Raw genomic sequence first — 13,919 nt, 5'->3', positions numbered from 1 at the left:
GCTGCTTCACACAGCCCCGATTGCTTACGTTACGTAAGCTTACGTACAATCCACCGCGATATCAGTGCTTCATATCAAGCGTGGCTACAAATTTGAGGTGGTGTACCTGGCACGCGACATTCGAGATACGAATGTTTCGGTGACTTAGACGTAACCTAAGAAAACGGTGCTGTGTGAACCAGTCTTTAAAAGTTGAACCGAGCTCCACTCCTTACGTTACGTTGCGACGAGCCTTGTGTCCTTGGTTGCCACGGTAACTCACCGTACCACACTAAAGGCCGTTTCAGAGACTTGCGTTTGACTGCGTTTGACTGCGTTGCGTCGAGAACCGAAAGCGAGTCACCGGCACATCTGTGCTTCGTATGAAGCGTAAAATCCAATTCAAGGAATCATCTTGGCACGCGATATAAGCAGCAGGGATGTCCTGGTTTCTCGCAGCCACAACGCAGTCAAACGCAGTCAAACGGAACTGCCTGAACCATGCTTAAGAAATGCCTGCGCGTCTACTTACGTGCAAAACACTCGAAGAATCAATTTCTGCACTCTACGAAATCAGCTTAGCGAATGATGAGGCGGATCATCTGTTTAGACCTCAAAATTAAGTCTGCGCTGTGGCATTACGCAATCCAAGCATGACGCTTCGCAATGCGTAATGCCACAGCGGAGACTTCATTCTGAGGTCTAAACGGATATTCCGCCTCATCATTCGCTGAGCTGATTTCGTAGATCGCAGAGATCGGCTCTTCGAGTGTTTTGCGGGTAAGTAGACGCGCAGGCATTTCTTAGAGTGTAGCTTGTCGTCACCGAAACATTCGTGTTTAGAATGTCGCGTGCCAGCTGCCATCTCCTTGAATTGGTAGCCATGCTTAATACGAAGCACACATTTCCCGGTGACTTAGACATAAGCTTTCGTAACGTAACGTAACGTAACGTAAGGTAACCTAACGAGTTTGTGTGAACCAGCCTTTAGCCTTTTTGCCCGTGCGACAGCCTCGCAGGGGCTGTGCGTGCGCAGAAAACGAGACTGAAGAAGCCGTCTCGTGCACTCCCGAATGTTGCATGTGAACTTAAGTTTTGGCGGCGTCTCGTATGTGCCGAACGCTTGGTGAGATCGGTCTATTTGAACCTGCATTGGCGTCTTTCTCTTGTCTTAAGGACTTAACAAGACACTGAAACTGGCAATAGAAAAATTACATCAAGGCTGCATTGGTCACAAAAACACAATGGTGCATAAAGGTTTGATAACGTCTCCTGTAACACTAGCAATGAATCGTACTCTTAAAATTAGCAGAAACTGAAGAACAGTAGACCAATATCACTAAGCGTTCCACGCAAGCGTGACGCCGCCATAACTGTAGTTCAAAAGAAGTAGGCTCCCGTGCACGAGGCAGCTCGTGCCGTCTCGTGCTCTGCTCGCGCAGACCTCCAGCGTGGTTGCTGCACGTGCAGAAAAACTACAGTTCCCACGATGCATGGCGACAGCGGTGGCGTAATCAAACTAGCTGGTGTGATCGGTCTGTTGGTACTGTGTTCCACTACCCCGCTGCTTATACTCAGTTTCCTACTCCATATACAACGCTGTCAAAGCTGCAGGCGCGATCATGGGGCTTGATCTCGTTAATCATTTTCACGCGGTCACGGGCAAACGAAACCATAGATACGCCAAAAAAATTCGCCGAAAAAATTCACTGACACGCCAAAAAAATTAAAAGTTCCCGCCAGTGCACTGTGACGTACAGTGTACCGCAAGGTGTCGGGGCGGTCAGAAGGGCGGCATCGCCGGAAGTCACGTGAGTTGTATCACTCCTCGTGCTTACCGCGTGTAACCTTTTTTTTTAAATATTATTTTTATTCTCCGCGTTTCCGTGAGCAATCCAAGCAGACAAAGTTTCTTTTATTGGCTTTTCATTGCCTAACGTTGCTGTAAATGTAGAAGAAGAGGAAGTGAACCTAATAAACAAGTTCTACACATGTTCTAGACAAAACACGTACTTTATGCTCGACGTTTACTTGTACTTGCTACAATCACCAGTTCGTATTCTCTAGATGGCAGGCATCTGCTGCCTGGAGAGTATCCGATAATTCGACGACCTTGGTGTCTGAACCTTCAGTAATACAATCGGGCGTGTCGCATGCTAGCCATCCTAATTTCAGCAAGCGTTCTAAATTGTTTTTTTTTTTTTTTTTTTTCAAATTTCGATAGCTTGTATTGTGTCCAGTATGGCTCTGTACCATCGGACTGATGGAATGCACTCGTACACTGGCTTGTACTCGCAACGCACTTGTCAATCCTTCGCATTACAAGTGACGCGGAGCGTTTCGTGTGAGTTGCCTATAGCTACGCTTTCACGCCTTTGCCTTTGACCAAAATACACACTGGCTTCTATGTGAAGTGCAGCGAAACTAACACCGCCGGATGTTCAAGACTTGCTCTAGGCCGGCAAAAGTGGTGAATCGTATCTTCCGGAGCGTATATTTATCAAACTACCCCTAATGACCCACATTTTATACTCAAAGTTTGAAAACGAAGTACGTAAAAGGTTTGCAAGTGTGGCGATAACGGCAGCCTATGTTGTTAAGCTTCACTGCTTAAAGGGGCCCTGCAATCATATTTAAGCGTCTACCTTTTCTGCGGTTTTTACGTCTCTTGCGGTTTGGGCAAGCCAGCGGGCACGGAGAGAATAACTAAATATCAGTGCGTCATATTTTAACCGAACGACGCGGAAACCTCCTCCACCGACGAGGGCGACCCGCGGTACCGAAAGCGCGCAAAATGTGACGTCCTTGGTACTGGTCTTACTACTGGTCAGAGCCGCTAAAAGCTTCTTTTTAGTCGAAATACAAAATATAAGTGGCGCGAACCGTTTCATTTATATATAAAAGTAGTTTTTGTTCAGTATTTTAGATCAGAAAAGAAACGAATGTAGTTTATAAAGTACGGAAACAAGAAATGACCCGTCGCATACCCGCCACCAAGCGGTGGAAAAGGCGGCGCATACTAGAGAGGAGTAGTGGGATCAGGCGCCGGACACGGAAAGGTACCGGATGTACGTGACGGCGCTGCGGTCTTATGGACAGGAGGATCCGACCGGCTCCGAGTGTTCCGAAGGCCTTCGGCGAGAAGCTTTGTCTTGCGGTTTTGCCGTTTCGCGGTATGGCAGCGCGAAGTGGCTCCCATTCTGAACTGATCTTCACCCCATGTTTGCTGCCGTTTGTGGCCAATGAAGTGTCAAGCCGAATTAGTGTTTAATCGCGCAGCAAATGCAATGCGAGCCGTTCTGGCAGCCCGCTCCATACAGCCTATCCATGGATGGATGGATGGATGGATCCGGCTGAGCCTTTTGGATCGGGCGGTAGCTTACGCCACCTAGCCATTTTTTTTTACCATTTAAGCTTAGAATATTTAAAATGTGAAAGCTATATTCACTCCGCACTGAAAAGAAAGTGAGGGTATAAAACCCCCTTACCTTTAGTAAATAAGAAAATACGTAGTTTTCTCTCTTTTCTTCACCATTCGCTTAATCTTTGCTTGGTAATCTTTACTGTCTTGAAATCCACTTTTCCTTCGCTGTCTCTAAAACCCAATGACTTTATTAAATCTATGTTGTCTTCGGTAGGCATAGGGTGAAGCCCTTTACAGTAGAGTATCAAGCGCTCAGCCGTCTCGTCCTCCTCTACACAAGCAGCGCACACTGTACCCATTTCCTGGTACTTCGCTCTGTACGTTCGGGTTTGCAAAACACCTGTCCTTGCCTGAAACAACAATGAGCTTCCCCTACAATTGTCATAAATGCTTTCTTTGGAAATAACTGTTTTGTTTAATCTATAGCTTTCCAGCGCCGTCTTTGTCTGCATTCCCTCTAGCCACCGAGCTCTTTCTGTGGCCTTAACTTTCTTCTTAACTGAGACCTGCTCTTCCGTAACTCCACTATAGCCTAAAAACTTTTCTCATAATTTCCTAGTGCGCTGTCTCAAATTTGTGTATATACTCCTCATGTATAAATAGCTGAAAGCCATTCGTGACCATTGCTCCCCATCCATTTGCCTCAACCGATCCTCAAATTCTATCTTGCTCACAGCTTCCCTGCCCTCAAATGACGCCCATCCAATGTCTCCTTGAACTCCCTGGTTTGGCGTTTTGCAATGTGCCCCCAAAGCCAGCCCACCTACTCCACGCTTTATTATTTCTAGTCTTGCATGCACATCGGATTTCATGCATAGTACTGCGTTTCCAAAGGTCAAGCCAGGCAGCATGACCCCTTTCCAAATCTCTCTCACCAGTGTCACCACCTCATACCTGTTGTAATTTCAAAGTGCTCTATTTTTCATTACTGCTACATTTCTGTTGCTCTTACCTATTATATACTTTTCATGCTCACTGCGATATTCTGCACCACCACATATCCATACTCCTAGATACTTGTATTTACTATCTCTCTCAACTGCAATATTCTGTATCTTCACCCTCACAACTTCATCATTGTTAAAAATCATGACTGCTGATTTTTCACTACTGAATTCTAAACATAATTCCTCTCCTTCCCTACCACAGATGCTCATTAATTCCTGCAACTCTGTCCTGTTGTTAGTCATTAGTACGATATCATCCGCATACATCAATCCCGGTAAGGATTGCTGAATTTTTCGGCTTAGCTTACTGTACGAAAGGTCGAATCCATGCCCACTCTTCTCTAGTCTTTCCTCCAATCCTCTCAGATACAACATAAACGGCAAAGGCGATAACGGGCACCCCTGCCTAAGGCCTCGTCTTATCTCTCTTTTTTTCCCTGTTGCATTTCCTTCTCATGTTATAATCATCTTATTATCTTTGTAAATGTTCCTTAATATCGCTGAACATGCTTTAGTGGCGCCCTCTCGTGCCGTCGACACGGACTGCGGCAGCCGTGAGCGCCGCAGTCCGTGTCGACGCTCACTACGCCTCCTCTAGTTCACGGCCACTCAACGAACCAAGGACGTCATGAGGGAGGTTATTTTTGCTTGTTTTTGTCATTTTAATTTGCATAAACTTTTAGAATAAAGCGAATTTCGAGAAAAGGAAAGTTTCACTAAGTTGCTACGTTCAGTGCACTCAGGTTTGGTGCAAACTAAAAACCAGTAAAAAAAGTCCTTGCAGGGCCCCTTTAAGTGTAGAGGGGCAGAGGCTCTGTCAGCCATCATGTTTTTCTCCCCACACCGAAAATTCCGCGAAGCAAATAAAGCAAAAATGCAGAAAAACGCATGAGAGGGGGCGTTTATTTTGATCGCGATTTCAATAGGCGGAAGCTTAGCTTCATATAGGGAAACCGCAATTAAGCTGCGCATAATTCACAGGGTGTTTGGTGAATGGGTCTGGACGACTTTTTCCCGAAAAATAACACGAGGGATGTATTTCAGTGTACCAACCATAGAAAGGCAAAAAAAAAAAAAGTGTGAACAAAACCCCGCACACTCAAATGTCGCTTAGGGTAACTTAATCTAATTCCACGTTGTTGAAGAATAAGAAAAAAAAGTGCACAATCGAAGTTCGGAGTTTCTCATTTAGTTGCCTTTATAAAAATACTTGTTTGTCTACTTGTATTGCGAGCACATCGCCCATTTCATATGCTATAATAATTGACAGCCTAAGAAATGCAGTACGGGCGAGTTCCGATTTTCTGAATATTGCCTTTTAGCAAAGCAGATTGCGGCATGACCCAATAGAAAACATGAAGGAAGAACGAATCACGAAGAAAGAAGTGTGAGCATATTATGGCCACGTCCGGCGTTTCTTAAGCTGTCAGCGAATACGATAGTCCGATTCATTAGACAATGAGTAACAGCGACCGCAAAACCACCATTCATTAACAGGGGACTCCAGAGGACGATGGTGGAATAACAAAAGCTCCCCTCAGTTTCGTCATCAAGAAAGAACTGACAGACTACGACGTTCCCGTAGAGGACTTCAAACGACCCGAAGAAATGAACTCGCAGCATGGCTGCCGCGTCTTCCCACCTGCCACCAGGAGCGGGTTATCTAAGCAACGTGTTTCTTGCTCAGTCTGCCACAAGCATCTCGCGAACCGTACGACATTGCAAAAGCACCTCCGCATTCACACAGACGAGAAACCCTTCAAGTGCGAACACTGTCAAAGACGTTTCCGACAGAAAGAACACTGCGAAAAGCACGGCAGGATCCACAGTCAGGGAAACGGGTACGAGTGCCTCGTCTGCACCATGACGTTCGGAAGACGCCACTTCCTGGCGAAGCACATGCTTGTCTGCCACAACACGGATATCCTCGCTCATCCATCGCTGGCCGCGCAGGTCCGCCGACCTCCGGCGCCGGAGTCGAAAGCGAACTTTCTTCAAGCAGGACCGGTCAATACGTCCAATCCGGTGACCCTTAACAGCTGCGGCGTGTGCGGGAAAGTGTTCAGGCAGCGCTACAACCTGAAGCGCCACATGAGGACTCAGCACGAGGAACCGAGCAATGTGTGCACGGTCTGCGCCAAGGTATTCAAGAGGGCTTCCGGTCTCAAGACCCACAAGCTTACCCACGCCGGGTTGAAGCCATTTCGCTGCGGACTGTGCGCCCGGTGCTTCACGCAGAAGCATCATCTGATCAGGCATCAGCTGGTGCATCTCCCCAAAGTCAACATCGTATGTTCCATCTGCAGGAAGGGATTCCGCTACGCGTCGGGCTTCTTCGAACACATGGCGGTCCATGAGGCCACAAACGAGGCCAGGGGAAAGCCTGCGTTAGGAGCGGAGATGATCTGCTATGGCACGCCCGGCGCGACGCTGCACCGCTCGCCGCACTTTCAGTCGCAGTTTGTGCTCTTTGATCCCTCCGACATGGAGTGCATGTTTTGCGACGCGACACTGCCGGGTCCCGAGCCCCTCCACGATCATCTCGTTGATCACTGCGAACAGATTGCGCCGGAGACCACTGGTTTTTTCAGGTGCAACAGTGGCGCAGCCGACGAAATCCTGGGCCTATGAGGCTGTTAACTGTTTTCCTCTCAGGTTACTAGGATAAATAAAGGCACGTTTTTTTTAGAGATTTTATGCCATAAACTATGTCATTTGACGATGTGGACTTGTGAGCGTGGCTGAAGACGCACGCTTAAATCTAACGAAATTCACACTTCAGAATGTAACATTTGTACTGGATATAATAACCACCATACGCATTGAACCAGCATTTGACATTATAAACAAGTTCAAATATATTTATATATTAAAACTGTACGCCACGGTTAAAATGTTCTTCTGCAAGGAAACCTCACAGGGTATTTATGTTCGCCGAGGTTTTTATTTTTACATGACCTATAAAAGCCCAACTCGACAGAACACAATTTGCGACTCAAAATTACGTTTCTTTCCGCCTGAAAACAGCCAGTCAAGAGTTGGCCGGTTTCAGTCGCGCTCACTCTCTTTTCCATGGCCACGTTACGTTCAAACTATGTGGTGTACCAAATAGAATCACAGTCCTGGGTCATCTTAAGTACACATTAAATATCAAAAATAGAAAAAAGCAGGAACCTCATTTTTGTGGCCACCAAAAAGCTGCAAACGCGTTCATAGAAAAAATGCGCAGATCAAAGGAAGCACATTCCCCGGACAGTCGAGTCCGAGGTTCCCCGGACAGTCGAGTCCGGGAAACCTCGGACTCATTAGAAAAGCTTTGACCCCTTTGGGCATCTGGACTGTGTTCAAGCCTGCGTACACTTTGGCGAACGCGTTTTCTAAGCCGAAAGACATTACCCCCTCCAACGCTCAGACAGGTGTGGTGTGCGAGATGAACTGTGTGGACTGTATGGACAGCGACGCCACGTACATTAGAGAAACCGGCAGACGGAGGAGCACTCGGCTTAAGGAGCACTGAGGGGATGTGGTGAAGGCCACGCATGCCACTAGAAGTAAGTCCGTGCTCGTCGACCACAGCTGGACGACTGGGCATACGTTTGACTTGGACAATGCGGCGACCTTCGCTCATGAGCAGCGTTGGGGCCCGAGCAAGTTCGTGGAACCGTGGTTTATCCGACGTGACCCCAAGGCGTGTAAAACAAACCGGGGCCCCCTACCGGACGTTTACGGGGACTTGTTGGATTAGAGTGGATTGGTTTTGACTCTCCCCACAACCGGGCCAGTGCATACTGATGATGTCACCCGGATAGGTGGCGAAACGTCTGTGTTGTTGTTATTGTTGTTGAGTTAAGCCAGAGTAAACTTATTTCATTATCTATACCCACGTTCGTGAACAGACGAAACAAAACCGATATTCCCTTGTTTCAACGTCAACACATTCAGAGTTCCCCACCCAAGTTAAGGCCTCTTAGCGTGAGCTACGTTGACAGAAACGTAACGCAGTGCACCGCATAAAGGACCGATATATGAAGAGAAAACACCACCGGGGTCAACAGTAGTCAGAGTGTGGTCCCCAGACCCTAGATAGCGGTCAAAGAAGACCCGTATGGGCCCTGGGCGTGTCCAGGAGGCGCCGCAGTCGGGCGACAGTCAGCGCCTCCACCGGCAAAGCGAAACAATGGGCAGTCGCCCCCACGCGTTGTTTGTTTCTCCTGCTTCCTTTCTCGTTGCTAACTTTCAAACGCGGCGCTGGCTTGTTTGAGTGCGTACGTCCCCGCATGTATTGAAAACAAGGTGACTGTGGCTTGTCTGAGGTAGAGCTTAGCTTTTCCTTCGGTATAGTGGACGCAATGCTACAAAAATATCCTGGATAATTAATTAAATGCACCCTTACGCAGAAGGCACCCCCGCATTACGGTCTTAGGTTGACTTCCGTCTTTGGGTGCTAATCAACGTGATTAACGTGCACTAGATCTATTTTTATTTAGAGGATACTACAGGCCATTTAAGGTCCAAGTAGGTGTGGGATACAACATATATATTCACACATACAACGAAAGCAAATAACACGACATTAAAAGGTTTACAACAACTAACTAGCGAATATACAGGATATATTATTTAAAAAAAAAGGGGAAGGGGGGGGGGGGGAAGCAAGCATCAAGCAGTATGTAATTCCATCATGCACTAATACAAAATGACCTATCCAAATGTAGTATGAAGGTTTATACAATCCTAATGTCCATGCGAAAAAGATGAAGGTGCAGCAATGTACAAAGCTAAACATACTAGTTATCAAGACGCTCGAGACCTTCTACAAAGTTGGTGTCGATAAATAGTTCGAGAGGTAAACCGTTCCAGTCTCTAATAGTGCGAGGGAAAAAGCTAAACTTAAACATATTAGTACGCGCAAAAATGGGTTTTAGTGAAAACTGATGTCTGTGCCGCGTAGCTCTTGACGCTAAAGGGGAAATATATTGCAATGGGTTTATGCGAGGCTGTCCTTGCTGAAGGTGAAACAAGAATTTCAACCGCGCTAGTTTCCTTCTGGCCTGAAGAGTCTGTATTCCGTTAGCCTGCATAAGTTGAGATGGTGAATCCAGCCTTCTATACTTTCCGTAAATAAACCTAACCGCTCGACGTTGCACCATCTCCAACTTCCGGATATCTTTCTGAGTGAATGGATCCCAAACGATATTTGCATACTCCAACTTGGATCTGACTAATGAATAATACGCGTGTAGCTGAACCTGAATCGGAGCGTCGTTCAACTTTCTTTTAATGAAACCCAACTTCCTGGATGCCGAGGTACAGATATGTTTTATATGAGGAGACCAAGAAAGTGTGTCCGATATAATTAAACCAAGATATTTACATTCTCTCTCCACAGTAACCGGGGTGTCCGCGATATTATAAATGTATTCAAAGGGTTGCTTCTTTTTTGTAATACGTAAAAGTGTTGATTTAGCAGAGTTAAGCTTCATTTTCCCCGTACCGCACCCTGATACAACGGAATGCAAACTATGATCTAGCAGATATATATAGTCTGCCCTTATTAGTTTTTTTTTGTATAGAATGTCGTATTTGGTAGCAACTCTGGAAATTTGTTTGAGGTATGATTAATTTTATTGAGATAATACTTTTATTGTTGGCTAACATTTGCAAGAAGCTTTATTGTTTTATTTTTTAGTTATTGTGTTTATATTCTTCATCCAAATTACACAAACACTGTTGAAACAGTAGTCAAGCACAATCCCATGGCGTCATTTTCGCAAATTTGCGCTATGTCGCTTTTCTTAATATCTTACGGAAATAAATTTCGCGATCTGCAATAAACTGGTCAATATTTTCTATCTCTGAATAATATATTTGTATGAGAAACCTTTTCGGGATTGTTTTCGATTCAAAGAACCACCGCGATATATGACTGGTTTAAAACATGCAAACGCTGATTTGTTTCAACCTAAGTAGAAGCAACTTTAAATTTATTGACTGCCATGTTGGCGCATCGCAACATGACCAGAAAGACCAACGATAATAGTTACTGCAGAAAGGGGACAAGGGGGACAAAGAACGTACACATATCTCCAACCAAAACTAAATAACTGGCGCGCAACTAAAAAAAAAAAAAAAACAACGCGGTAGAGCATTTTACTGGAAATGGAGCGGTCACTGGTTCGATACCAGGACCAGGCGGATTCTTTCAGTCGCACACCAGTCACCTAGCTGTGGTTCGAGATTTGTGTTAGTCAATTGTCCCCCTTGTTCAACTCCTCCAGGGACTATTATTGTTTTTCTTGTCCACCTCGCTCGCACCTCTGCATTAATTGCAATATCATCATAACGATGAAGACAACGTTACGGCGAAAATAAGGGTGGTGCTAAACCTTTTGCCTTAACGGGACATAAGACCGCGGTTCAGGAGAGGACGTGTATTTGAAAAGATCGTTATGAATAACCCAAAGTATACATACATTTTCTTTCTCAACGGAAGTGTTGTTTAAATGTTTGGCGCAACCTGACCTAAGTATTTTCAAGCGCAACTTAGATAAATATGCATATCATATTGTATCAATATTTCGACTTCAAAAAAAAAAAAAAAAACTATACTCTATCTGAGGGAATTGTGTGCAGCAAAGGCAAAGGTATAGGCGCGGGCGCATGACTTTCAAATGCGCTTTCTTTTCGAAAGTGCTCGTGGAAGGAATGGAAATCTGAACTCAACGCGTTCGCGCATGTATTTTGCCTCCTTTGCACGCAACTCAAGAAATGCAATATATGTAAAACACTTCAAATTGTTTAACGAATTCACAGTCAACATATATAAAACAACAAATAACAACTTGATATGTCTGTGAAGAACGCTCTGAAACCCTTCACCAAATAGCGAAATCAAGCCCCATCAAGACAGCGTATCCAAGCAAGAACGCTGTTTTTGTATCTTGAATAAATTCAGGGCAAAAATATGTCTACTTCGCTCAATTTTTTCGCCGGCCGCACGCCAAAACGTTCTGGCGTGCGGGGTGATATCTCACTAAAACACTCCACAAATGTGATTTTGGCTGAGCACTACAACAAAACAAATGTATGACCGAAACACAGGGTCAATTAAGTGATCGCCAGAGCTTAGGAAATTCATAGTTTGGTACAAAATGTAACATCTTACCTAGAAACCATCACAGTCGTCACGTGCCCCCATCATATACGAGAATCAATGACATAACTTTTTTGAAGCGTTAGGATAAGACACGATATATTTTTAATGGCAGACTGCAAATGTGAAAAAAGCGTTCGTTTTTTTGTGCTGTTGCGCGCGAGGCAACGTATGCAACGCAAGTACAGCATCTTTAACGGCACAAAGGACGAAACGAACTTCCCATCGTTACGGAAGTTGGGCACCGGATGGCGCGGCCTTTCAGGGCAAACTCCATTCCGCTGTTTCTATACGCTCGCCAGATGGAACGTAGCGTCACTTGCCAGTGGATGCTGCGTGTATTTGGCACGCTGACTGGACGGAATCACACCCTCGATTTCATCGTTTATATAACCCGTCTTCGGAAACAATGAAATTCGCGCCGACCCCATAAGTAACATTATTCCCTCCTATTAGCACATGTCCTGAAACCGAAGCCCTCGGTCACGACACAGACTGACTCCCTTCTCAGGCCGTCTGCATTACCATAAAAAAAAAAATATATATATATATATATATAGAGAGAGAGAGAGAGAGAGAGAGAGACGAACAAACAACCTGAACAAATGTTCGTGAAGATGGCCGATTTTTCCCTCGGGGGAGCGTAGTCACTAGGGAACAATGGTCTACAGGCCATACATACAGGGTATGTATGGACAGCGGCTTGCGCCACCTAGCCAGAGAGCGTCATACCGGATGCCCGCGGGAACTCTTACGTTCCGTTGGGGAAGGGCGGGTACACGCGTTCGCCGTGAGCCAACAGCCGTCGTAAACGACACGGGATGGAGATGAATATGTTTGCCAGCGTCTGTTTCCCGACCACAAGAAAACGAACTCCAACAAAGCTGGTGAGGCAGCCGCCAAAATAGAGGAAAGAATGTAATTGAAACAAAAAAAGGCACACAAAATGGAAGATCGAGCAAGTGTCTGTCGCGGACGAGGGCAAAAAAAGGCCACGAAAGCAATTCCTCTCGCTTGGCCGAATGGAGATTGCGTACGGGGACAGAAGAGATCTTGCCTCGAGGGCCCGTAGAGTATAAGAGAAAAGAAAAAAAAAAGTTAAAGAAAGCTGAGAGAAGGAAAGAGAGAGAGAGAGAGATATGGGAGTCTTCTGAGCTGACTGCTCCTTCTCACGCCGCAATTTCCGTCATCTCTCATCTACTACCATGGGTGCGGTTATTGAGTGGTGAAAGCAAAGCAAACAGTGCGCGCTACGAGGCTACCAGAGCGAGATCAGTCAGTCAGTCAGCGCATGTTTGTGCTGCTGCCGTTCATGTTTGTTCGTTTCTCGCTACTACTGCTGCTCCTGCTTCTGCGAGAACCGCACCCGTTTGGCACTTCCACTTCGAAACCTCGGTCGGATCGGTATACTTCTTTGACGCACTGCTCCCTTCTGGAAACATTCTCTTCCTGTTGAGCCTTTCTATGTTTGTGCGTGCGTGTGTTTATTTTGTTTTCTTTTTTTTTTTTTGTAGAGAATGAGAAGAGGTCGACTCGCACAATAGATTGAAGCAAAGAGCAATACACCCGAATACACTTCCGTTCCCTTCTTTAGATATTGTGGAGAAGGGAATGAAAAAGCAGGAAAACTAAAGACAGCCCACTCGCTTACATACAAGTCGCATTTTTTACGAGGTTTGGGAACGATCTTTTCCGAGTGTCTTGGCCCCGTTTATTCCTAGAATTGTTGTTGACCCGGACCTCTTTGCGGTGACTGCGCGAAGTGATAGTTTTGGCAAGTGGATAGTTATTGCGGAGTATTAAGTTTGGTTGCTTTTGGGTATGCACATGAGTTTGAATTAATGAGGTCCTAGGATGATCGCAGTAAGGTGCAGTATAGTTTCTCAGTATACATACGCCATTATTCCTAATATATCACGTGCTTTAATACCTAGGTGTTTAGCGTGCTCCTTTGTTTATCAAATACCAACATACAATGTAGATGAAAACAAAAACAAAGATTATGGTTGCAATATTTTGTGATTTTTTCCCCATTACCTTAGGACCGTTCTCACTGAAGCAGTAACCTCAATAGAATGCTCGAAGTTACACACCCAAGATACAGTCAGCTCTCAGATAACTGTCGAGGGCTCAGACCAGACTTCTACGGTGCTCATTTCATGTAATCGCTTTCTTGGAATTTATTTATTTCATGTTTCGCGATTTTGTAATCATCAGAATACCTGTATGCTACGGCCGATAGTCTCTCAATGGGCTGGTGTGAACGCCGGGTTGCGTCGTGGTTGACGACCGTAGTTGCCACCATATTAAATAGATGGCGCCACATATTTCTTTTATTTGTCAGTGCACACTGTATCTCACGGTGACGGCAAATACTGCGTTTTTGTTTTATTGCTTCATCCTTTACGGATAATTA

At 45.4% G+C, this 13,919-nt stretch overlaps 1 protein-coding gene across 1 annotated transcript; it reads left to right on the top strand.

The window, feature by feature from the left end:
- The first annotated feature begins 6,213 nt into the window (after positions 1-6,213).
- On the top strand, positions 6,214-6,981 carry LOC8023505 (zinc finger protein Xfin-like). The gene has a single exon (XM_002401483.3). It carries the CDS (start codon positions 6,214-6,216, stop codon positions 6,979-6,981), a length of 768 nt encoding a protein of 255 aa, XP_002401527.3.
- The last annotated feature ends 6,938 nt before the right edge of the window (positions 6,982-13,919 follow it).

This window comes from Ixodes scapularis, unplaced genomic scaffold (genome assembly GCF_016920785.2).
Source record: "Ixodes scapularis isolate PalLabHiFi unplaced genomic scaffold, ASM1692078v2 PGA_scaffold1__304_contigs__length_218370807, whole genome shotgun sequence".
In the NCBI taxonomy this organism is placed as follows: domain Eukaryota; kingdom Metazoa; phylum Arthropoda; class Arachnida; order Ixodida; family Ixodidae; genus Ixodes; species Ixodes scapularis.
The sequence above is the reverse complement of the archived record's forward strand: the minus strand, read 5'-3'. Positions and strand labels throughout refer to the sequence as shown.

Excerpts from the sequence above, each read along its gene's own strand:
- LOC8023505 (XM_002401483.3), top strand. The coding sequence starts at position 6,214 with ATGACGTTCGGAAGACGCCACTTCCTGGCGAAGCACATGCTTGTCTGC.